This window comes from Dendropsophus ebraccatus, chromosome 8, assembly GCF_027789765.1.
Source record: "Dendropsophus ebraccatus isolate aDenEbr1 chromosome 8, aDenEbr1.pat, whole genome shotgun sequence".
Classification (NCBI taxonomy): Eukaryota; Metazoa; Chordata; class Amphibia; order Anura; family Hylidae; genus Dendropsophus; species Dendropsophus ebraccatus.
In genome coordinates, this window is record NC_091461.1 from 31318912 (window position 1) to 31345722 (window position 26811).

General features: G+C 42.5%; 1 protein-coding gene across 1 annotated transcript in view; it reads left to right on the forward strand.

The window, feature by feature from the left end:
• MYOF (myoferlin) overlaps positions 1-26811 on the forward strand; it is a 70541-nt gene that overhangs the window by 15661 nt on the left and 28069 nt on the right. The window contains exons 13-35 of the mRNA XM_069980105.1: positions 116-198; positions 1524-1562; positions 7093-7214; positions 8906-9019; positions 9926-10103; positions 10194-10318; positions 12832-12938; positions 15450-15642; positions 16573-16728; positions 17756-17887; positions 18436-18599; positions 18825-18939; positions 19327-19432; positions 19930-20072; positions 20839-21012; positions 21449-21560; positions 22832-22909; positions 23164-23345; positions 23435-23593; positions 23892-23990; positions 24372-24533; positions 24734-24899; positions 26006-26082. Coding sequence (XP_069836206.1) covers positions 116-198; positions 1524-1562; positions 7093-7214; positions 8906-9019; positions 9926-10103; positions 10194-10318; positions 12832-12938; positions 15450-15642; positions 16573-16728; positions 17756-17887; positions 18436-18599; positions 18825-18939; positions 19327-19432; positions 19930-20072; positions 20839-21012; positions 21449-21560; positions 22832-22909; positions 23164-23345; positions 23435-23593; positions 23892-23990; positions 24372-24533; positions 24734-24899; positions 26006-26082 — 2986 coding nt within the window. The remainder of the gene's footprint in view (positions 1-115; positions 199-1523; positions 1563-7092; positions 7215-8905; positions 9020-9925; positions 10104-10193; positions 10319-12831; positions 12939-15449; positions 15643-16572; positions 16729-17755; positions 17888-18435; positions 18600-18824; positions 18940-19326; positions 19433-19929; positions 20073-20838; positions 21013-21448; positions 21561-22831; positions 22910-23163; positions 23346-23434; positions 23594-23891; positions 23991-24371; positions 24534-24733; positions 24900-26005; positions 26083-26811) is intronic.

A 26811-nucleotide genomic window follows, 5' to 3' on the forward strand; every position in this document is an offset into this window, starting at 1 on the left:
TAGCTAGATTTTCTTTTTACAATTTATTTATGTTTTTATGGCTTTATTGGAGACAGCAATCTTGTAAAACCTTTCATTTACTTTAAAAAAATTTTAATGCACTGTATCTCTACAGGGACAGACTCACTAAGAACGATGCCGTTGGAACAACTATTCTGAGTTTGTCTAAAATTGCTGCGTCTGGTGGCGATTTAGAAGGTGAGACATTGGCAGTGATTTATGTTGCTGTGCACAAGAGTTGCTAAATTGTAGCACAAACCCCTGTTGCCATCTGCGCCGCTCACACCAAGAGGTCTGGAGGGGGGGGGGTCAGTGCACAGTGTTTATCATACTTTATGCCTGCACATTGGTGTAAATTTTATGCCAATTTGGAGATGGTATAATGTATAAAAGGATAAAATAATCACTCAAACAAGACAAGATCCTAAGATCCACAACAGATGTGTTGTGCTTGACATGTGCATATGCATTTATGACCAGGCACTAGGCCCAGTTCACTCTAGCACTAAGGTGGCATTGGTTACTGTACCTCTAGTATTGTGCATAACAAGGTACCTGGGCATCAGTTATATCAGTCATTATGGCTATAATAGTGTGCGTTGTTATATTGTCATAATAATGTCGGTCTACACCAATTTCGTATTTAGAAGTGATATGCTGCCAAAATGATTGCTAATTCTGTTCTGCTGGCCAAGATGGTAAATATAATGGATAATATTTATGGTGGATCTTGGACCTGTATGTTATCATATGAGCTAGTGGAGGTGTGTGGAGGCCCCAAGGTAAAATGGGAATGTGCTTTGTGGGAATGGGGTTGACAGGCCTAACTAAAGGCTTTGCAGGCCCCAGTGCAAAATCTGTAATGGGGCCCCCACCCACCATGTGCCATTTAGAAGACTGGTGACTTCTTATGTAGGGGCTGTTGGGACCTTTGCCCCTTTTTGGTGATTTATTTACGAGATCTCTATAATTATAGAGAAATAGGGACAGATTTATCAAACTGGTGTAAAGTAGAATTGTCAGTTGCCCCTAGCAACCAATCAGATTCCACCTTAATTTTCCAAACAATCTGTGAGGAAAGAAAAGTGGAATCTGATTGGTTGCTAGGGGCAACGGAGCCAGTTCTTCTTTACACCAGTTTGATAAATCTCTCCAATATAGTCTAATCTACAACATAAAGGCCATATTACACTCCCAAGCCGCGCTGTAAAGGAGCACCAGTCTCTTAGAGTACAGGGCCTATTACATTGCTTGATAACTGTGTGACCAAGGCTCCATGAACAGTCGCTAGATATACATTGTTCATTGAAACTTGGGGTCTCTACCTCTTACACAAAGCTATGGTTTAGGCTTTAAATTTAGCTTTTGTTACTATCTTTGCTTTATTTTTTTAATTTTTGCATCTCCTGTTTTGGCTGAAATTTGTCTTTTCGTTCCCTCTGGGGAGATGATATTGAGCATATTGCTTTGTATTGAATTGTGTTCAACATGTACTTTTTAACCCTTTTCTTTTTGTAATATAGACAGTGAGACTCCGGGAGTTGGGTCTTCGGCATTGGAAGGTGTATAGAGTGGTGTGATCTGATTCCCATTTGATTGTACAACCCTCTGCCCAAACTGTGATTCCCAGAAACTTTAGCCAAAATTACCATTCTTACTTTGAATACATATTAAGATTAAGGGAGCGAAAAAACAGTTTTGGCACAGGAGCCCGCATGATTGTTGCTGCTTCAGAATCCATGTCTGATCTTTCCTTTCATGTACGTAACTGACTGGATCACGTAGTGCACAGAATCCATATTATATTACAAGGTGACATTGTAACCACAGCAGGATTCACTTTAGCATCACTTAGAACATCCTTTGTGTGCAAATACATACAGTACATAATGTGTATATCACACAGCCACAGTATCCACATAACGGAGTAAATGGAGGTGATAGCAGGTGGCGCCATACATTGTCTAGTGGCTGTGTTGGGTTACTGCATCTTGTTTCTCATTGATGTGAATGAATAAAGATGCAGTATGGCCACTACACAGTGTATGGAGTGGTCTTCTTCCGACTGTTCTCTCTATATACAGACTCTGCCATCCAGACCCCCCTTTCACCTGATCGGACATGAAAAATTCCATGAAAACTTTTGGCCTGTTAAAGTGACACTGTCCCCCCTTTTTTCAGTAAGACTTCTCTACACAGGTGTAAAAGGTAAGTTTAGCAGTTTTCAAACCCTATTTTATATCATATGTCATGGTGCTTTTTCCAGTAAAAAAGTGATCTTTTATCAACTGCAGATTGTGCTAAGTGGGCGGGGCTCCACAGCAACAGTGTCACTTAGCCCCACCCCTCCGTGATGTAATTGCCACAGGCCCCGCCCCCTCGAAGCCCATTGGTATGGGCCATCCTAGAGGAGTCCTCGACCTTTAGGCCAGTCTGTTCCAATGGCCGGCGAGGGGGCAAGGCCTATGTGCTTATGGAGATGGTCATGGAGGGGCGGGGCTGTGTCACTTTGCCACGAAGCCCCACCCACTTTGCACAATATGCTGTTGATAAACGATCACCTTTTACTTGATCACGCGCCATAACGTATGATATAAAATGAGGTATGAAAACTGCTAAATTTACCTTTTAAACCTGTGTAGAGAAGTCAGAATGCAAAAAGGGAGTGACAGTGTCACTTTAAATATATTATGAACAGAAGAAATATTTAGATTTTTCTTTAATTTGATTTGGTCCACACGAGGCACATTAGCTTTATGCATTTTTGCTACTGAAAAATCTTTCCATTCATCAGAATGAGCTTGTTCCTATAACACATTTTTACAAGCCTCATTTGAATGAAATTGCTGCATGTGAATATAGGCATATGGTGCCCTATGTATATAATAGCATGTATAGATCTGCTTGTAGATCTCTGGGCAGATCCAGTTCAGTCAGTGCTGTATGCTTACTGTCAGTGTGAACAGTCCTCGCTAATCAACAAGCTTTAACAATCTAACCTGAATCTAACCTTTTTCCAAAAAATGCATTGTAAATTATATTATTCTACATAGAGAAAATGTATTCTTCTTTGTACTTATTCTTCACATTGCCAACAAAGGTGCCCTGTAGAACAGATTGGAAATCTCTAACCATTAAACCACCACTATAGATTTTAGGTCTTTATAGTACAGAGCTGGCCTGGGATAGATGTGATGGAGACATCTAAGCAAAAGATGTTGCTGTCATTCTGTATTATAAATGGGAAATATAGTTGAAGTTACAGTTGTGAAGTAGTTTAGGGCCCTCATACACATTACAAAAAAGTTGGCCAAACCCACTGACTTTGTTTAATGTGCATGGGGTCTAGAGATGAGCGAACCTTGAGCATGCTCGAGTCGATCCGAACCCGAACTTTCGGCATTTGATTAGCGGTGGCTGCTGAACTTGGATAAAGCCCTAAGGCTATGTAGAAAACATGGATATAGTCATTGGCTGTATCTATGTTTTCCAGACAACCTTAGAGCTTTATCCAAGTTCAGCAGCCCCAGCTAATCAAATACCGAACGTTCGGGTTCGGATCGACTCGAACCCGAACCCGGTTCGCTCATCTCTAATGGGGTCCTTCCAACTTTTTCATGACGGATAATGTGGAGAAGAGAATTGTTTTGTTCTCAGAGAGGCAAGCCAATGTCAGAGGAGTCTGGCAGTGGTTTACCCCTCCTGTCTCTTATGAACTCTTGGCCACGACAACTGTTCATATGTATGGGGGAAATCGTAAGAGATAATGTATCTGTTCATGTTCTGCACGAGAGCATCTCCTCTATTTAAGGCTAGGGTTACACTGCGTTTTCAGCATCCGTTTAACGGATCCGTTTTTTTTTAACGGTCAAAAAAGTAGTGTTAACAGTACTTGTGCATAAAAAAGAACGCATCCGTTTTGATCCGTTTTTTTTTTTTTTTAAATGGGAAGTCAATGGAAAAACGGATCAAAAACGGAGGCACACAAATGCATCCGTTTTTTGCAATCCGTTTTTTACAAAACACGGATCCGTTAAACGGATTCGGAAAACGCAGTGTGAACCTAGCCTAACCAGTACCCTGCTTTGTACAAAGGGTAGAGAACCCCAAAATTGGCGTCCTATGTGGCTAATATTTCTAATACAGGCTCTTTTCTGGGTTGGACTTGGTGTAGATGGAGGACTTCCTTCTAGATGGGAGCAAATTTGCATATCTTTCCCCATAGATAATTGCTTGTCCATACATCCGTGAGAACCAGCACCCACAGTGGTGTGTAGTACTAGTAGTAGTGGTGGTAGTAGACATGGTAGGATGTATCCAGCATTGAATGGACCCAATCTTCATGGTTGAGGACAGCTTTTACCTAGTAGTATTCTGACCTTGCTGTAGTGTAAAATTATTCTAGAGACTGGGGCAAGACATAAGGTGAATAATACAGACTCTGGCCAATGTATTAAAGTCACCTTTTTGTCTCCATTTTTGGCCACAAGCCTTGGCCTGACCTTGGGTCTAATGACCTGTCACTTTGGTCCATTACACCTGCTGTCAGGCCAGGGCTTGTGGCCTTACGATGGATGCCTGATGCAAACTTTTCTTCTGTGTTGCTCTATAATTCTAGACCTAGTTCTAGTTGTATAGATAATAAGCACCTTTCTTGGCAATCTAACCAAACTCTGTGACCAAATTATTACAAACTGGCTATACAATAATATAAGCAAATCTTGTGGATTTATATGAAAGTGATCAGATACCTCAACTTTTTAGGAACTTTTCAAATTGTTTGAATACCTGTTTTCAAATACCTCCGATTAGCTATAGGAACAACCTAAAATACAGCTTGACTACCATGGAAATTCTAAATTGTGGTCCCATTTGCTGGCCATTCCCATGAACCCTGGGCCTATGGTGTGGTACCCCTGCCATCTCTTGACTATCAGCAGGATATACATGCATGTGTATGGCATCCATAGTGCATTACTTCTCAATTCCAGTCCTCGTGTATGGGATGTCTTCAAAACATGACCTATTGGTGGACCCTGAGAACCAGAATTAAGACACACCGTTGTAATGTATACATATGTGTTTAGTTTGCTGATAGACAAGGGTGTAAGGCGTCTGCTTTATTGTTAGATTGTTCCTGCAGTTCGAAGTTAGTGTATTAGCAAATTACCAATACAATTGTTTAAGTACCTAAAAGTTCTGTTATCATTCGAGAACATCAAATACTACTAATTTTGGTTTACAATAACTCCTACTTAAAGGGTCATTCCAGTTTCGGCTAATTAAGTTTGTTTCTGTAATGAAGTCATACAGTGAGTGAGCAAATCCCTGAAAGCTTGGTAGAAGATGGATACAGCCCTAGGGCTACCTGGAAAACATGGATACAGACAGGTTTTCCAGGCATCCGTCTTCTTCACCCACCAGGAGTCAAATCCTGAGCGTTCAGGGTTCTGTGAACCCTAACTCACTGTAGATCTCTGGTTATTTGCTGGTCCTGAATGCCTCTTTAACTTTTTTTTTTCATACTCTTGTATACAATGCATTCCCTACAGTGTGAAATAACTAATCTTCTCTGCTGTTATAATTTTCACAGCTAAGAAAAAAAAAAAGCTGATACCGCTGCCTGCCAGACTAAACCTGGTGCACGCGTCGCACATTCGAGAAACAGAATATTAAAATGACTAATAAAAATGCTAATCCTAAAACACCTTATACCCCAGGCTGTTTTATTCTGTGCTGTACTGTGGCAGCAAGTGATGTCTGTTCAGTTCTAGAATAATGAAGATATAGCACAAACTGAATAAAATAGCCTTTCTATAAGGGATAGCTATTGCTAAAATATGAGCTGCTCTATTATCTATCTATCTATCTATCTATCTATCTATCTATCTATCTATCTATCTGATTCAGTTAAAACTACTCATTCTTATACCCATAATTAAAGGGGTACTCCAGCAAAAATCTTTTTCTTTCAAATCAACTGGTTCAGAAAGTTATATATATTTGTAATTTACTTCTATTTAAAAATCTCAACTCTTCCCTTACTTATCAGCTGCTGTATGTCCTAAAGGAAGTGGTGTTTTCTTTTCAGTCTGACACAGTGCTTTCTGCTGCCACCTCTGTCCGAGACAGAAACTGTTCAGAGCAGGCGAGGTTTCTATGGGAATTAGCTGTTGCTCTGGACAGATCCTGTTTCAGACAGAGGTGGCAGCAGAGAGCACTGTGTCAGGGTGGATTCATACTGAGGAATTCTCGAGGAATTAAAGCAGAAAGTTTTCTGCTTAAAATTCCTCGCCTATTCAGCTCTGGCAGAATGTGAGTGGAATTTCAAGCAGAATTTCAAGTAGAATTAAAGCCCCATTGACTTCTATACGATTCCTCTAGCGGAATCCGCCCAAAGAATTGACATGTCAATTCTTCAGGCGGAAAACGGATCCGTGGCGGAATTTTCAGCGCGGATATTCCGCTGTGTGAACAAATAAGCGGAAAGCCCATTAAAGCCAATGTACATTCACAATGTTCACTCTTTACGGGCAGAATTCCGTGCGGATTCCGCGCGCATTTTCCTGCGGAATGCGCCTGAAAATCTGCGAGAATTCCTCAGTGTGAACCCACCCTCAGACTGAAAGGAAAACCGCATTTCCTGCAGGACACACAGCAGCTGATAAGTATCAGAAGACTCGAGATTTTTAAATAGAAGAAAATTACAAATCTATATAACTTTTTGAAACCATTTGATTTGAAAGGAAAAGATTTCTGCTAGATAACACCTTTAAAGTCAGACCTAAATCAAGCTCTATCTATTCTCTCTATAGCTTCTGTCTCTCTGCATGCCATTTTAAATGCTATCTGTTGCTCCTTAGCCTCTTTGGTAGCCATGTAGCATATTCCAAAGGAGCAACTGACATCATATTAAAAAGTTGCAGAAAATCTCGGTGAACATTCTAAATCTCCTGTAGAGAACACATGGGCAGACTCTATCCTATTGGTCAGTAAAGTAAAGGAGTTTCTGAAGCAGCTTCTATTTTAGCAATAGTTTTCCTTTTACCCTTTTACACATTATGCTAATCTTAGTCTGATCTTCCCAAACAGCATCTAGTGACAAGGAAGTTGGGTTCCTACCTACTTTTGGACCTTGTTACCTTAATCTTTATGGGAGCCCTAGAGAATTCACTGGATTTCCTGACCCATATGATGATCTCAACTTTGGAAAGGTACTTTAGAACAGTAATTAAATTTATATTACTACTGAGTAAAGCTTGGAGGTGCCACCTTAAAGGGGTACTCCTGGGGGGGTTCCAGTACTTATCAGCTGTGTTTTCTTATCAGTCAGAAACAGTGCTCTCTGCTGCCACCTCTGTATGTGACAGGAACTGTCCAGAGCAGTAGCAAATCCCCATAGAAAACCTCCCCTGCTCTGGACAGTTCCTGTTACAGACAGTGGTGGCAGCAGAGAGCAAAGAATAAATCACTTCCTACAGGACATACAGCAGCTGAAAAGTACTGGAAGACATGAGACTTGAGATACCATTTTAATTAGTGGTCTGAATGATGGGCATGATGAGGTGATGCGGAAACATTGTTACATACGTATACATCTAGTGTGCTACTGATGGATGGATGTTATAAGTTTTGCTGTACAGCTCAGCCAAAGATGGTATTGTCATGACTCCAGTGCTAGTCCGGCACACAGGTGTGATGTTAGTACCTGCTTTGTGTTGTGGCTGGCTGAACTCCCCAAAATTGTTGGTGACCTGCCGAGTTGTGATGGGTCCCTTGGGCTCTTGTCAAGGTAGTCCTGATTGGCAATTGACCCACCTGGACTATCGGTACCGCCACCCACAGGAATGGGAAAAAATAACCCAAGTTGTGCGATTAGTGTGTATAGGTGCTGGTGTGGAGGAAAAGGTGACAAGGCCCAGTTTTAAAAATAGAACAGAGTCCTAACCCAATGTAGCATTGTACTCTGCCGGAACGTAGAGAATACTTGTAGAGTGAGAAGTTACATGTACCTGTGTATAGACCTTGGACTGACCACCTTGTGCCCTACAGTGTCGAGTCACCAATCCTAATAGGGTGATACAAGCCTCAGTCGTGGTTATCTGGGTGAAGCTAAGCTCCCAGGTTATCCCAGTTACCTGCACTGTGAGATACGTAGGATACGTAGACCTTCCTTGGTAGCTTAATCCTATCCAGGCTAGTTCCTCTTGTATATCAGGATATTGCCCTGCACTTTTTAGACTGGTTCACAGCGTGGGCTAGGATGTTTCGTTGCCTCTAGCTGCATCTGTACACAGTCATGTCTTAGACTAGTTGCCCCGGATGAGGGTCCTGGCATAAACCAGGCCCTGTCTTGGCTACAGCAGGGACATTTGCTCTGTGTGTCCTCCTCCCACAAGAATCTGGGTAAGACTGACGCTACACCTCCCTCACCAAGTAACAACTTCCTACAGGGGCTAAGTAATCTACCCTGTAAGTGGTTGAAAGGACTGTGTGCAAGGACTGTGTGCAAAAGAAAGAAGAAAGATAATAGGCTTAGAAAAAGCACCTCCTATAGGTCAATAAGAGCACATGGTACACATAAAACAGAAACCCGTTAACCTCCTCAGCTGTGCAATACATAAGAATACATATATAAAAAAATACTGACATCTAGTGGGGAAACCTTAGAGCATACTTCATCACCACTTAACCTGGAGTAAGAAGCTTTTTTGAGATGTGCAAAGGAGAGACACAAAACACCTGTGGTGAGACACCACATACATACTCATCATGCTTGCAATTTATCTGAGTACCCGAGAGCTCCAATGTAACCCATGTCTCAGCAAGGCCAAGCTCTCTGTGGCCTTGGTGAGAGTTTTCTGGATATTCAGTGTCACTAATTACTATTCTGTTAATTTTGCAGGGAGAAGGCGTTGCTTACAGGGGAAGAGTCCTTGTTGAACTTCAAACAAAACTTGATGGCACACCAGCTAAAAAGATTGAAGATATCCCAAGCGATGATTTACTTGTTGTAGAGGTAAGTCAACCACGGCATCAAATATGTTATTAAAGGGGTTGTCCAGGCTTAGGAAAATATGGCCGCTTTCTTCCAGAAACATCACGTCTCTTGCCCTCAGTTTGGGTGTGGTATTGCAACTTACGCCTGTTGAAGTGAATGGAGCTGAATTGTTAATAATAACACAACCTGAATACAGGTGGTGCTATTTTTGCAAGAAAGTAGCTGTGTTTTCCTAAGCCCAGATTTTCTTTTAAATGGTCATGGGCAGAGCTTGGCAAACGAGGTACCAGTTATAAAAAAAATTAAGTACAACCCAAAAACTCTTTAAGGGTTCAAAGTATGAATTCAAAGGAGCTTTAGGTGACTGTGGAAAAGTTTAAGGCATTGTTAAAACTTGAATTTTTTGTTGCCCATTGTTGGCGTGCTAGCATAGGTGAACAGACCCTCACCACATTTTGAAACAGTCAAAGCAAGAGAGTTGCACAATTTGCATAACTCCCTTTGACCATGAGAGTTGCACAAATGGCATAGTCGCTTGATCTACAATGTTAATAAATGTTATGTAAATGGCGTAGCTTGGTGGTGGGGGGAGGGTAGGGGAAGGAGGAGAGAGAAACACAAAGACCATGGTGGATTAATGTCTTGCCCGGTATTGGATTCACAGCCAGTACTGCTCTATTATGTCCTCCATGATGCTGCTACTTTTGAGGGTTTGATACAAATAGAGAAAAGTAGGCATGCGTCTCTTAGTGTATCCTGCGGGGGGAAAGGAGGTGGGGCCTAATATAAGGCCAAGTACGCCGGTCTTCGTAAATCCCCCTCGATGTGTCTACATGGATAAATTTTCATATTAAAAATTGTTTTAATAATTTGGTTGATACTCCTCAGTTAGTACACCTCCACCCACCTTTGTCTTTTCCACAGAAATATCAGCGCAGGAGGAAGTTCAGCTTGTGCGTGGTGTTCCATTCAGCCACCATGTTGCAGGACATTGGTGAAGCCATCCAATTTGAAGTCAGCATAGGCAATTACGGCAATAAATTTGACAGCACTTGTAAACCTCTCGCCTCAACAACGCAGTATAGCCGCGCAGTATTCGATGGTAGGTTTCTATATACAGTTTACATACGCCAAGTAGGGATGCTGAGTCTCGTCTTTGTTTAAAATCCCTTTATTTTCACCACCCCTACAGGTAACCTCTATTACTACCTCCCGTGGTCAGCCACTAAACCCGTGGTGACACTAACCTCCTATTGGGAAGATATTTGTCATCGACATGATGTTGTCAATATGTTGCAGGCAATGTCAGAAAGACTGGTGAGTAATTATATAGGTCTATATCTAGTATGTTATTTGTCTCAGCTGACTTAGGGCCTTATTACATGGAGAGATAATCGTCTGAATCGGCCCGATTATCCCTCAGTGTAATAGAGACAACAATCAGCTGATGAAACGATCAGACAAAATCATCGGCTGCCGATGTTTAGACGTATTACACATAGCGATGCGCTCTGCAGGCGTCCTGGTGGCATCATATCGGTCCCGGTCAGTGATTGGCTGAGCAGCCTGTCAGCTCAGACAGGCCGCACCGAGAAGCATAAAGAGCGCAGGTGAAGACCAGGAACGCGGAAAGGTAATGTTTATTTGGGCTAGGGCTGCACGGACATCACTAATGATGCAGCCCTTGCTAAATGATTAATCGGCTGTGTAATAGGCCCTGTAAATGTGTGTCGATCTAGCAGATTTCCGCTGGTTTACAATATTGATTGGGCCTTCCATAGGACCCATACAAGTACATAGTAAATTAGAGCAGTCTTCTTTTTTGGCTTATACATTGAAATAAGACATTGGTCTAAATAAGGGTTGATGTTACTAGGGAAAGTTTTGTTCCGGTCTATTTTCCCTACAGCACCTGTCAAAAGCCAATGGGCCCTATAAAAAGTCACTTGGCATAAGACAGTGTCAGAGTTCTCTTTTTTGGGGTCCATAGACTTACATTAAAGAAATTACATGCACACAGAGCGGGGAGTGGACACTGCCTCGCTGTCCTCTACCCACTCATTCTCAAGATCGGTATGGGTCTGAACAGTGTCGGACTGGGCCACCACTCCCTCCCCCACTCCCAGTGACCGTCCAGCAGCTGGGGCCCCCAGACAGCCATAGAGTGAGGCTGTCTGTCCTCAGTGGGCCCCAGTGCCGGACGTATCCTGGGTATCACCTGGAAGCTCCTCCCATGTCACGGGAAGCTCCGCCCCTTCTGACGTGACTGATCTCTCTCATGCAGAGCAGGGAGAGGAGTCGCTGTGGTACTAGAGGAAGCATACAGGTGAGGTAAGTATAGCTGTTTTTTTGCTTTAAATACAGACCGAGGAGCAGGAGAATGATGGAGGCTGTAGTATGGTGATGAGGGGCAAAAGGATGTGAGGGGTATTACTATGATGATGCAAGGGCAAGAGGATGAAGGGGGTAGTAGTATGATGATAAAGGGAGTGGTAGTATTATGATGAAGGGGTAGTAGTATGATCTTGGAGGTGCAGAAGGATGAAGGGGGGAGTAGTATGATGAGGACAGGGCAGAAGGATGATCAAGGGGTATTACTATGATAGAAGGGCAGGAGGATGAAGGGGGTAGTAGTATGATGGCAGGGCAGGAGGATGAAGGGGGGAGTAGTATGACAATGAAGGGGCAGGAGGAGGAAGGGGGGAGTAGTATAATGGCAGGGCAGGAGGAGGATAAAGGGGTAATAGTATGATGGAGGGCAGGAGGATGAAGGGGGGAGTAGTATGATGAGGACAGGGCAGAAGGATGATCAAGGGGTATTACTATGATAGAAGGGCAGGAGGATGAAGGGGGTAGTAGTATGATGGCAGGGCAGGAGGATGAAGGGGGGAGTAGTATGACAATGAAGGGGCAGGAGGAGGAAGGGGGGAGTAGTATAATGGCAGGGCAGGAGGAGGATAAAGGGGTAATAGTATGATGGAGGGCAGGAGGATGAAAGGGGGAGTAGTATGATGATGGGCGGCAGGAGGATGAAGGGGGTAATAAAATGATTATATGGGGTGCAGCTGCATTATATGGGCACAAACTACCAGTATATACAGTCAGTCATTGGAGTGTATCTATAGCCTGCTCTGATTGGGGGACAAGGGAGTTGTTGCAGATCCAGATGAATCCAGAATAGGGCCGGGTCAGTATGTCGCTTTTTACCGATTGTTTTTTGGTAGGCCCCAGGGATCATTTCCTCTGGTGGGCCCCAGGTATCCCAGTCCGACACAGTGTCTGAACACTGAGACCCGGATCAATCGACTTTAGACATGTCTCTATGACATAACATAAAAGAATGGTTGGGATCCAACAATACCCAGGAATCGGACCTGTCTAGTTGAGAGTAGAGATGTGGATGCACGCTATATGGTTGGTATTCCCAATTTACCAACAAGTAGACATCAATATAGAGAAAATTCAACAGCATCCAGTAGATATATTAATCTTCAAATCTATCTTCAAATGTATGCTGAAGACCAACTGCTGGTTGAAACGTTGCTGTTTCTCCTGGATATTCAATAAATCTCATTTGAAAATTAATCTCTCTAATGGATGCTGTTGAATTTTCCCTATTTTGATGTCTCTGACATGTTGTTTTAATTTTTTATAATGACAGGTACACTGTCACTGGGACATGTCAAACATTTTTTATCAGTCAGGGTCTTACTGCTGAGACCCCCACTAATCAGGAGACTAGGAAAAGTGTTTTTTTTTTGTTTGTTTTTTTTGTTGACCATGTTCCTTTAAGACTACTGTTTATAAAAGACCTGATTTTTTTTTTTTAGCAATCCAACATCTCAGCACTGAAATCTGCCATACAAGCAAAGATTCCCGAGACAAGGCTGGCAGAAATATGGCTGAAGTTAATAGATCAGCTTATTGAGGACACAATGTATGTATTTCCTGTTTAATCTCTGACCAGTATAAGAAATGTCTACACTAAAATAGAAATTATTTATCTGTTGGTATCCGTTGGCTTGGCTATATTCTACTTTCCGCCACCTCTAGCAGCTGCAATCAGACCAGATGAGGCTGGTAGCCCTTAAAGGGAACCTGTCACCCGGCACATGGGCAAAGAGCTCGCCCGACCCCCTGGTGCAGCCCCGGATACTTTCCTGCAAGTCCGAAGCGCGCTGTATGCTAATCGGCAGAGCTGAGTCCGATGCCTATAGAGAGTGACTGGAGCCGTCATTCTCTATGGGCATCGGACTTACTTCTGCAGCGCGCGCACCGATTCCGACAGGGATATCATCGTCCCGGGACTGGGTACAGGAGCGGGACTTGCAGGAAAGGGTAAGTATCCGGAGCTGCATCGGGGTTGCACGGGCTCTGCGCCTGTGTCCTGGGTGACAGGTTCCCTTTAAAGGGAATCCGTCAGCTGTAATTCATGTTCCAAACTGCCAAAGCTGTTAGGACAAGGAGACACATGGTACCTTTCCTATATCCAGCTATGCTTCCAGGATGTAGAGGCGTGCTTATAATATCTGATACAAGAAGTGAGAGGCTTTCCCAAGATCCTGAATAGCTACAAGTTGAAAGCTTTCTCTCTCCCCCCTCACTGCTTGATTAACACCTGGAAGCTTAGTCCTAATCAGGTATTAGAGGGGGAAGTAAAATGATGTTACAGCTTGCTGCACTTCAGGTGCTTGGGAAAGCCTCTTTGACTCTTCTTACTATATAACAAAAACATTTTTCTACATCCTAAAATCACAGGCAGATATATGAAAAGTAACTTGTGTCTTCCTGATCTAACTGCATCTAACATTGTCAGCCGTTTGGAATGTCCATTGCAGCTGGCAGATTCCCTTTAAACTCGAGAAAGGCAGGTGATTGTTTACGCATCTATAAGATATTAAAGTTGTATCCTTTTGAATATGCTTTAAATGTCTAGAAAATAAAACCTTTAAATTAAAGGGGTTCTCTAGAGAAAAAAAAATATTTAAATCAATTGGTGTCAGAATGTTATAATTAATTAATGTCCATGTCAGGAAGTGTCCAGAACAGTAGCAAATACCCATAGAAAACCTCTCCTGCTCTGGACAGTTCCTGACATGGACAAAGGTGGTAGCAGAGTGCAGTGTCATACTGGAAATTATACACCACTTTCTGCAGGACATACAGCAGCTGATAAGTACTGGACATTTTCTAAAGAATAGTCACTTGTGATGACTCGGCCACCTCTGTGATGTGCTGCCTGGGTGTAGGTGTATACAGGTGTGGTGTTACTACCTGTTTGGCCGGTTTGCTGTCCCCAAATGGTCCGTAACCTCCAGGAGTGTTAAGGGTAACTTAGGGCACTTGTCACAGTAACCTGGAGTGGTAGCAGACCCACCTGGGTAGTTGGTACCACCACTCACAAAAAAGGGGAAAAATAACACAAGTGTTCAGTGGCGTGCATGAGTCCAGTGCGTTTAGTAGAAAAAATAGAACACTTTACTGAATAAGGCTTGTACTCGTGTATAGACTATAGTCTGACCGCCTTCTGCCCCCTAGTTGTGTAGAACCCATCCTAAGTGGGTAGCATAAGACCAAGTAAGCATTTATCTGTGTGCAGCGATTATCCAGTTGTCCTGCACGGTGTATTAGGATACGTAGGCCTATTTGTGGTAGCTTTGTCCTACTGGGGTCAGTTCCTCTTGTTTTAGGAGATTTCCCTGCACGTTTAAAAGTGTTCCTGGCGTGGGCTAGGGTTATCCTAGGTGGCTTCTCTCCCCTACGGTGAACTTAGCACTGCATAGTGAAAGTAGTTGCTTGCATAGGGAAAGAGCTAGCTTCTCACATATCTATTCACTCGGATCTTCGACTACTAACTCTCTGTACTACTTCCCACACGGATCTAACTCCTCCTCCATGGGTAAATCTAAATACTCCTGTGAGTGGTGGGACTGAGTGTGGGTGAGAGAAGGATAGTATAGGATAAGAAGAAAGAACACCTGTGACTGTTCAGCATAGAAACACATGGTATAAAAAAGTTAACCCTTAGACTCTAGAGCCGTGCATAAGAGACATAAAAACATTTGGGAAAATAAGGTACTATTTCCAAATCTGTATATATTTCTGACACCAGTTAATTTGAAAACATTTTTCTGCAGAGTCCCCCTTTTAATGTATCCATTTATCTAATAAATTTCTGATTCTATCTACTTATCTTTTGTCTTCTCTTTATCTGTTTATCTTATCTTTTTTCCTTTTTCTTGCACTTTCTTACCTATAAATCTGACAATGGATGGATTCTCTCTCCTGTCCACTACAACTATCCACAGTAGAGAATGGACACCTTGTATGGAGATTACATGACCACTTGGTATGCCTGGCGTGTGTTTAGCCGTATCCATAGTCCTGTTGCCCATCTTGTTCAGTGCATGAGACTATGGAAACTTCACTCTGGTTTAATAATATTTAGGAAGCCGCTACCTTCTCTGGAGGGGAAGTCCCATGTCACAATTCTGGACATGCAGCTTTTTAAGCTAAGACAGACTTCCCTCAAGATTATAGGGGAGGCAGCCGTGAGGATGAGGGGCGAAGCAACTGATGTGAAGGCCACACTACCTGAAATAGAGGACTGGCTGGAAAGGCTGCAACAAATTGCTGAAGAGGTCAGTGGTGTACAAGTTTATAGATGGCATTCACTTTACCATGACACAATGTAATAACGTCTTGAAGTGTTTTCCTCAGGGGTTCACACTTGTACAGAACACACACATGTATACCCTTTGACATGTGCACTCATAGACACACTGTGACACATATACACACTTTCCCATCTGCGTTTATAGGATGGTTCCACCTAGTGTTCAGAATATATAGCAATATGCATGTCCACCTACCGAGCTGACATCTAGTGGACACACGTGCTCAGTCACTCTCCCCTCAGTTCTTTGTTTGCTGCAGACCAGCCACTAGAAATGGTTCCCAGCTTGTCAGGACGGGCAGGACGGGCAGAGAATATGCAGAACATGGCAGTATACTGTTAACTGAGAATACTTTAGCAAGGGAAGGGAGAAGGGACTGTGAGCCACCATCTAGGGAAAGAGACTAGAGATGAGCGAACCTGGAGCATGCTCGAGTCGATCCGAACCCAAACTTTCGGCATTTGATTAGCGGGGGCTGCTGAAGTTGGATTAAGCCCTAAGGCTATGTGGAAATCATGGATATAGTCATTGGCTGTATCCATGTTTTCCAGACAACCTTAGAGCTTTATCCAAGTTCAGCAGCCACCACTAATCAAATGCCGAACGTTCGGGTTCGGATCGACTCGAACCCGAACCCAGTTCGCTCATCTCTAAAAGAGACCAATTCAGCTTTTTGACCATGTCCGCAGCACCAAAGGGCGAATACAGAAACAAAAAACTAGAGGTTTCATGCTAGGACACCGAATTACTTGGCTATTAACCACCGAATATTAATATGAAAACAATTCATAAAATAACCCTTTCTTCTTATCTGTTGTTTCTACTTTTGGGATTCAAGACGATCACAAAAACAAGTTTCAGGTTATCGGCATTCTTCTCTTGTTTCCATTTTAGCCTCAGAACAGTATGCCGGATGTCATCATCTGGATGATCAGAGCCGAGAAAAGACTGGCGTACGCCCGCGTCCCTGCTCACAAAATTCTCTTCTCCTCCACCAGTGAGGAAGCCTGTGGGAAATACTGTGGGAAAACGCAGACTATCTTCCTACAGGTAGGAAACCGTGGGTTATGTCTACACCTATATTGGTTAATCAACACATGCAATTACCATCTGATATATTATTAAGATATTTCCATCTCGAACATTGAACCTATGTACATAATGTGCCATTCATGACATGATATCTCTTCCACCCAGACCTATTTGGAGTAAATTCCATTAATTTGATAACTTTATTGACCTATGTTTGGGTTAGGGTATGTGAAGGGGTCTTGTTTTAGATCACCCTATTACTAATAAAGCCTAATAAATAGTATTTGCTCAGAAATCTTCTGTCCATATGTGGCAAGAAAATGCTAGAACTGATGAGATAACTTATGCTTCACCCCCTTACTGTATATAGGCCAAACCCTTAAATGTCAATGTACTTGTCACTTAAAAAAATTGACATGGTTAATAAGGTTGAAAAAAGACAAGAGTTCATCAAGTTCAACCTAATGTGTTGATCCAGAGGAAGACAAAAACCCTTATGAGGCAGATGCCAATTGCCCCATCACAAGGAGAAAAATCCCTTCCTGACTCCAAAATGGCCATCAGAATAATCCCTGTCGTAGAGAATACCCAGACCCCGAATCATCGTTGGAACAAGCAGGAAGAAGAGCACAGCTGAGTGCTTCTCTCCTGTTTTCTGTGCACATGACCCAGGGCAGTCCCACATTAGGAGTCAGTCGCGATCATGTCGCTCAGAGTTGGGAAGAAAAAATGTTCAAAACTTGTGAAAAGTTTATTTAAACTTTAAAACACAGCAAAATAATTAGACACCCTTTACGCATATATAGCCCAGTTTAGACCCCTAAACATATACAGATGGTTTTGTGATGCCCAATAGGAAAGAACACTACAAGAGTGAAGAAAAGTAAGTATTTGCAGTAAAGGCACCTGGTATAGTTCCTTGTCTTCTAGTCGTCTCCCAGACATTTTGTGTTGGGTGTATTAGTTAGATCCACCACAGAGATAATTGTGCAGAAAACTGCTGTGTCAGCATATTAGGCCCTGAATTGTCCATTTCTTTCCCTAGTACCCAATGGATAAAAATCAAGGTGCAAAGATTCCGGTTCAGTTAAGAGTCAACATGTGGCTGGGGCTGTCTGCCGTCGAGAAGAAATTTAACAGCTATGCAGAAGGGACCTTCAGTGTATGCGCTGAGATGGTAAGAGTGGCAGAGGGTTTCCATCCTAAACACTGGGAACATATTAATAAACCGTAATTTATCTTTAATTTGAAGTTTTAAAGGGGTTATCCAGCGCTATAAAAACATGGCCACTTTCCCCCTACTCTTGTCTACAGTTTGGGTGGGGTTTTGAAACTCAGTTCCATTGAAGTAAATGGAGCTTAATTGCAAACCGCACCTGAACTGGAGACAACAGTAGGGGGAAAAGTGGCCATGTTTTTGTAGCGCTGGATAACCCCTGTAAGAAAAATATAAAAAGAAAATTACAGATTCATAGGATTTGATGGTGTTAAAATATAAGTGTGCAAATGGTGGCTCTATAGCAGAGCGATAAAGCTTTTACATTCTGCACAGGGTATTAATGCCAGGTTGTGGTTGTGGCTGTTGTTGTGGTTGCTGTTGTGGTTGTTGTTGTTGTTGTGGTGGTGGATTATAATTGTTGATTTATTATTATTATTGTTGTTGGTTATTGTTTATTATTATTATTGTTTGATTTATTATTGTTTGTTATTTGTACCATTGTCCAGTATGAAAACCAAGCTTTAATGTTCGGGAAATGGGGAACCACAGGGCTGCTGAAACGCCCCAAGTTTTCTGATGTCACAGGAACCATCAAACTGAAAAAGGAAAGCTTCCTCCCACCGAAGGGCTGGGAGTGGGAAGGAGACTGGGTTGTGGATCCTGAGACCAGGTGAGAGTAATTTCACTGCCTGCTGAGAGAGGGTATGGAGGGGCTGTCTCTGGGATAGGCCATCTATATACTCGTCCTTGTGAGAGCTTGGAATGACATCCTTGAGTTAAGAGCGCAGTAGAATGATTCTGTGCAAATAAATTGGACTGGAAATAGATGAGTTGGATTCTTTCACCAATATCTGACGTACATAAACCCCAACCCTACCCCTATATTTTCCTGCAGTTTACTGACAGAAGCGGACGCCGGTCACAGTGAATTTACTGATGAAGTGTTTCAGAATGAGAGCCGATACCCTGGTGGTGACTGGAAACAATCTGATGAACCATACACTGATGTGGTGAGAAATGATGGGGGTAGCTGCATGGTAGCTGGTAGCAGGTAGCTGCATGGGGCATGATATATAAAATATTATATATATATATATTTATATTATGTATGTATATATATGTGTGTGTGTGTGTGTGTGTGTGTATATATATTTATATATATATTATAATATAATTTTTTTTTTAAGCCATGGATGCAGCAAGCTCCCTCTAGTGGTGGCTGCAGGCGAATAAAATTTTAGTTTTATATCTTATATTATTTTAGACATGAGAAGCTCTAGCTTTCAATCCATTATATAACACTCCAGTCTGGTCATTTTTGCTAACACCAACTTGCATAAAGACATGACATTTTTTAGTAGGATTCCAGTCTAATATTTGTTTCCTTTTTCTTCTAGAATGGAGAGAAGAGCCATTCTCCTGGAGAGTTTGATTGCCCTTATGGATGGGTATGGGAGGACGATGCCTGGATCTATGATATTAATAGGGCTGTAGATGAGAAGGGTATGTTATATGTGACTACTGGGGGCTTACCATACAGATTGTGTACATTTGGGGCTGTTACATTGTGCAGCATGTTTGTCTTTCATCTATGGCTGACAAGTCATAAAACATAGAAGTCCCAGCACGCCTCTAGGGTCGTGTTGAAACTTGTACCATACCAATCGCTCAAACTTTATCGATTTTATATCACAAATCACATGAGACTTTGCCAGCATTGACCTCAGTGTAAGTCACATCTGTAGCAAAGTCATGTACAGCCAAGTCGCCAATAATTTGGTTGGGCAACTTAGAATGGTTTGCTGCTATGCAACCTATGTTTCCATGTAGCCCTAATGGAGGTTCGGACTAAATTGAATCTTCATACCTAAGCCACTCACCCCACAGTATTCTCTATTGAGATCATAGAGCTGTGCCTTAGGGTTAAATAGGTTGGTCAACTTACATGTAACATTTATCCCCCTTTCAGTGACTTCCATAGCATTTGTTTCTTCTTCTAGGATGGGAATATGGAATCACAATTCCTCCAGACACTAAACCCAAATCTTGGGTGGCTTGCGAGAAAATGTACCACACTCACCGCCGCCGGAGACTCGTGAGGAAAAGGAAGAAGGATCCGAACGTAACCGCTCTTGCTAAAAAGGTGAATGTGTATGTACAGTATTAGCGATTGAGCAGATTTTACAGTAAAAGCGAAACAAAGCTCTTCGTTAGGATTGGCCGGTAGCTTGTCAGGCTGCAGACTTTGAAATCCGCTCCTCTCCTCCCTGGGTGCCGGGAAAAGCTGGATCCAGTCCTGGGAAACTTCTCCCAGTTTCCGAGGACTGGATTTGGATTTTCCCGGCATGCAGAAAGGAGTGACATAGACTTTAAAGCCAGCAGCCTGACAAGCTACCAGCCAATCCTAGCAAAGCGCTAAGCTTTGTTTTTACTGTAAATTTGCTCCAGGGAGGATAAGATGATACACATTAGCTATTTGATATGACTTTAATTTATCCCTGTTATATTAGCAACTTTTATGTACAACCCTAGGGCCTATAGCCATATTATAGCTGTATATTTAGGGTCTAGATTCAGATCCAGCATGATCCGGAAAGTGTCTCTCAAAAGTTGTTGTTTTATAACACATGATTGGATCTCATCCTTAGCCCTAAATACACCTAAATAATTTTTTAAAATTTGCTGGTGGAGAACTTCAGAAAATACTAGAGTGTCCACTAGAGGGCGCACTTGCCCTAGTTTTTGTGTAGGTTGGGAAACACGTCTCATTGCAATATTCAGTACTGGAAAGATATTCTCTGTCAGTCAGAAACTAGAACATGTTGGCAAAAGCAGAAAGGCTATTATTTAAATGGATTCCTCATGTTATCCACCATGTATGTATATGCTTCTCTTTAATGCTTTTACAGGCATCGCTTTCCCAAGAGGAACAAGAAGGCTGGGAATACGCTGCCCTCATAGGCTGGAAATTTCACTTGAAAGAACGCAGCTCTGACACTTTCCGTCGCAGGCGATGGAGAAGAAAAATGGCTCCTGCTGAAAGTATTGGTGCCGCTGCCATCTTCAAGCTGGAGGGAGCTCTTGTAAGTATGAATAGAATGAGGCTGCAATGACACAGACAGAGAAAAACTCCTTGTATACCAACTACCTATTAAAGTATAGCAATCTATCAATATACATCATATATATAGCTGGCCTCTCCTCATCCTCCTTTACCAAAGCATGGTGTGGTGGACCATGCTAAACTATGAGAAATAATAATCTCAATAATCTAAATTCAATTTACTTCACTAGCTGACTATGTTCTGGCCATAGGAGTGAATAGAGTTTAGGCACAGATATGTCAGGGCCTGATTCTTAAAGCGTGCCGACATATATACGCGTATCTGACAGGATCAGTCTGTCGGAGATATTAAGGCAAAATAAAGCAGGACTCAAGCAGCAGCCCTGTGGAGCCACTAAGGACGGCTATGATAATTTACCAACTGACCTGACGCATATTGTGTTACCTGTTTTTAGGGCACTGATACTAGTACTGAGGAAGAAGAGAAAAAGAGTTCTGAAAAGGGGAAGGAGCCTGCAACCAATATCTTTGGGGCAAACACACCCATTGTATCCTGCACCTTTCAACGTAAGTGGAATTGTTTGGTCTATTCTCGCCTAACCCGCTGTTTCTCTGATAACTCTCTAATCGCCCCCCTACAGTCTGGATTTTGGTCCACTGAAACCGCTCTCACTAAGGTGCACTCCTGTGCCTCAAGCTCGATGTCTGGGGGTTATGCTAGACTCTGATCTATCATTCAATCCCTATATTCAAGCTCTTGCACACTCCTGTCCCCTACACCTCAATAATATCCCCACAATCCGACCATTTATTACAATACACACAGCTCAGACTCTTAAGGCCTTATTACACCGAGCCATTATCGGCCGTTACGGCTGATAATCGTCCTGTGTAATGGAAGGCAATGATCAGCCAACATAAATGATGTTGGCTGGTCGTTGCAGTCGTTTGTCTTTCAACATGTTGAAAGACAAACTACTCATATAGCAGTGAGGGCACCCAGGCAGCCCTCCCCCAACTTACCCGCTTGCTGCCACCGCGTGTAATAGAACTGGTAGCGAGCGGGGAACGAGGAGCAAATGAGCGCTGACTGCGCTCGTTTACTGCTCCAGTCGCCCGGTGGAATAGGGCCTTTATTGTAATCCTGATCCATTTTCATCTTGACTGCTGTTCCTAATCGATCTTCCTCTCTCTAAGCTCTCCCCTCTCCAGTCTATCCTGAATGCAGCGGCCAGGCTCATCCTCCTCTCCAGCCGTTACACTGATGTCTCCCCCCTGTGCCAGTCACTGCACTGGTTACCTATTACATCCAGAATTTAGCAAACTCCTCACCCATAAAGTTCTCCACATCTCGGCTGCTCCATATATGTCCTCCCTCATCTCCACCTATCATCCTAATTATTTAATTTTGTAATGTATAAGTGTAAGCCTTATATTGTGTGTTTAAAAAAAAAAAGTGCTGCAGAATCTGTTGGCGCTATACAAATTAATATTGTTGGTACTTTTTCCGGATAAAACCAATTATGCTATTGTTTTTGGTGGGTCAAGAGCATAGGTCTAGGGTGTCAAACCTGCGGCCCTCTAGCTGTTGCAAAATTGCAATTTCCTAAGATAAAGCTTTGGCTGTCCAGGCATGATGGGAATTGTAGTTTTGCAACAGCTGGAGGGCCGCAAGTTTGATGCCTGTGGTCTAGGGGAATAGTATTCTGAGCTTGGATCTTGCTAGGTATATACTTGTACTCGTATAGTTTGGTCAATCATATTAATTTTATGGTCAGTGTTAATCTTAACTTATCATAAAATATGTTTTACATGGATGTTTGTTGCTTATTTCTAAGAAACCTTCAGTTATCATCTTCGCTGCTACCTGTATCAAGCTCGGAATCTCACACCCATGGATAAAGACAGCTTCTCTGGTGAGTGTATTGTATCAGAGATGTAGCTATAAGAGGTGCAGAGGCAGCAGCTGCAACCTGGGTGGTGGGGGGGGATGCCTTTCTGCCACATAAGACACTGGTATAATAGGTGGCACATGGTAGGTAGAGTCCTGTTAGTGATGTTGTATTGGCTCCCGGGGATTTCTCGGTGGCCCTTATAAATCTAATGGCCTTGAGTTAGATCATTCATGTACAGTAGATATAAACACAGACTGTTTTGTGTTTCCTCTTAGACCCCTATGCACATGTATCATTCCTTCACCGCAGTAAAACCACTGAAACCATTCATTGTACCCTGAACCCAACATGGGACCAAACTCTAATATTCAATGAAATTGAAATCTATGGAGATCCACTTGCAGTAGCGCAGAATCCACCCAACGTGGTTATTGAAATATTTGACAGTGACCAAGTGGTAAGTTTATTATGAACCTAATGAGGTTTTCTGGGAATTCATTTTTTTTTTATCATTTAGCATTTATTGTTGTATTTTGCTCTTTTTAGGGGAAAGACGAGTTTTTAGGCAGAAGCCTGTGCTCGCCTTTAGTAAAGTTGAATCCTGGAATAGACGTCTCTCCGAAACTTCTGTGGTATCCCGTGATGAATGCGGAGAAAAACTGCGGAGACATCCTGGTGGCGGCTGAACTCATTCTGCGAGACAAGGTCTCATTAATTTAACCTTTCACCCCATAGAATTGCGTAGGTTGAAAGCCCTTTGAGACCCTTGGCTATCAAGTTCAGCCTTTTCCAGACACAGCCGTTTAGTCCATGGGATGGATAACCAAAATGACCATTCATAGTGTCATGTATGACCTAGTAGAGGAGTTCGGTAGTTGTCTGGACTAGAGTTCATCTTCACCCTTGATCTACTTCTGTTAGCAGCTACAGAAGACGTAGACAACTCACCTTGGCATTCCAGACTTTCTTTACCAATGCAATACATTTATTTTTTCTTCGGTAGGATGCTTCAAACCTGCCAATACTGCCATCCCAGCGAGCTCCAAAGCTATACATGGTGCCCCAGGGTATCCGACCAGTGGTCCAGCTCACTGCCATTGAGGTAGGCCGCTCAACAGTATAAATGGTTTGAGGTTTCTTTTAGAACTATGTTAGAGATGAGCTCAACTCAATCATGTTCCCGTCAGCATTCCATTACCAGTGGCTGAAGAAGTTGGATACAGCCCTAGGGCTGCCTGGAAAACATGGATATAGCATATGCCCTATGGCTGTATCCATGTTTTCCCGGACTCCCTAGGGCTGCATTCAACTTCTTTAACCACTGGTAATGAAATGCTGAAGGGAACATGCTTGAGTTGAGCTCATCTCTACTATCTGTTAATAATCTCTTATCCTATATCCACATATTACTTTTTTATTGTACTTCAGCGACTTCATACTTTTTACTAGCATTGCCCTATTCCTTCATAATCTCTCACAATAGATCCTGACATGGGGATTACGCAACATGAAGAGTTACCAAATGGCGTCGGTCTCCTCGCCCAGCCTCATTGTGGAGTGTGGCGGAGAAATAGTTCAGTCTGCAGTTATCAAGAACCTCAAGAAAACCCCCAACTTCTTAAGTTCTGTTCTCTTCATGAAAGTGGTAAGTCTGGAGTTCTATGTACATGCACGGCAGCCCAGCCAAAGTTTATTTTAATATGTAGAGACATAGACTGAGGTTGCCTTGTATACAGTTCTTGTGGTTACATGCATGTTTGACCTCCGGTAGCCAAAATACACATATCCATTATTTTTATTTTTCAATGTCAAGCGAGATTTATTTTTATTTACATTTTTTTGCAGCTTCTGCCTAAAGAGGAGATGTATGTGCCTCCTATCATCATTAAAGTGATTGATCATCGGCCCTTTGGAAGGAAGCCAGTGGTGGGCCAGTGTACAATCGACACGATTGAGCAATTCCGTTGTGATCCATATGCTGCAAGACTGGATGATGCCGCTGAATTGAAAGGTACAGACTTATTAAATTATTATTTTAAATAAATTATTTTGTTGGTTTTTAAATATTTTCTTAAAATTAAAACGTGAAATGTAAAAATAATTCCGTTGGTAAACAGGTCACAGAGCTCCACTGCCAATCCATGCAAACCACAGCTATGTCTGGTTGTGCTGGAGAAGTGATGGCCATATACCTTTAATAACTTATGGCTGAACAATGGTTATACTTCTGCCACCTGTCCGTCCTCTCTGTACACAGAAACATTCGCCACAGGCGAGCGATCCTGTGTTCTCTATGGGGAGGGGTAGGTAACGCCGAGATCCCTCTCACTTCGTCTTATCTTTCCCAAAACAAAGGGCTGACCCCCTTTCTATCACGTCCGACACCCTACCAACACCATCATCATCTGTCGTGGTTATTTGGGAGAGCCTCATGCTCCTTAGATTGACTGTCGAACCCGACGCAAGTGTTTGGTATGGCCGACTAAAGTCTAAGGGTCCTAATCCACCGGACGATTATCGTTCAGATTATCTTTAAATCGTTTGAATCTAAACGATAATCGTTCGGTTGAAATGCAGTTAACGATTAATGACCAAACGAGAAATTGTTGATCGCTTTATAAGACCTGGACCTATTTTTATCGTTGCTCATTCGCAAATTGTTCGCATTGAATAAGACGTCGTTCGGTCGTTCGCAGTAGATACGAACACAATAGCAAAGAAATAGCGAAGAAAAAACTATCGCAAATACGGTCATAAGTAACGATTATCGTTCCATGGAAATGAGTGAGCGTTTTTCAGGTCTTTCGCAATAGCGGTCGTTTGAGTTCATTAATCGTTAACGATTATGCGAACGATAATCGTCCGGTGGAATAGGGCCCTAAGGTGTATGGGGTTATTTATAGTAATCTGACATTTAACACCTACCTGTTGACTTTAGACTCCATCTCCCAGCTATCTAACATTCCCCACCTAACCCCTAGACTTGAGACCATCTTACAAGTGAACAATGGGGCCCCTAGTGATCCAAAATTTCTCACATATCTTGTGGATCGGTGATAAATCTTTATTGTCGGAAGCCCCCTTAAGATTTACAAAATCCATTCTTGTGTATTTCAGTGGCGCTTCTGTGTTCTACCCCTCCACGTGATGTAGTTATAGACGTGGAAGATACCAAACCATTGCTGGCAACTCAGGTAACACTTGTTCCACATTCAGCTCCTATATTTGCATGAACTATCAATGTTATCTTATATCTTACAATATTAACTGTGCACGATCAGGGTTCATTCACTTTACACTGTCATTGTTATTGAGCACCAAACCTTCACAAATGTCTGGACCAGTGGTCACCATAACATCTGTATTCCCAACACCAACACGTCTTGTGTCTACCAACCTCTACGGCTGTCCATATGTTGTAACCTCAGGACTGACAAAGGTGGTAGATGAAAACCCAGTGTCTTTAATAATTCCCATTACCTTCCTTGATCCATCTCTGTGTATATTAATGGTCCCATGCCGACCCCATCCCACGAATGGCTAACAGTCCAAATCCTGCGTCACTAAAATGAATTCGAGAAAAATATACCATGCAAATTCTCACCATCTTGCTGGCATTCTTCTACAGCAGAAAGACAAGTTGAAACTGTTTCACCACAAAAAGGGCAGTGAAGAAAAGGTAGTAATGTATACAAGTGTCTGTCCCTCTCTGTCAGTCTGTCAACCTATAATGACGGGGGTTTAAGGGCTTGTCTGTTCGCTTAGGCCTTTTATGACCTATAATACATTTTAGTGTGGGTCAATGACCCTTCAAGGGATGCCCATAATAAAGGCCCCCTGGTGCCAGTTGTCCACTACCGCTCTACTTTTCGGCCCCTATAATAAAGAAGTGTACCATGACGCTTAGACCCTCCCACCATGTG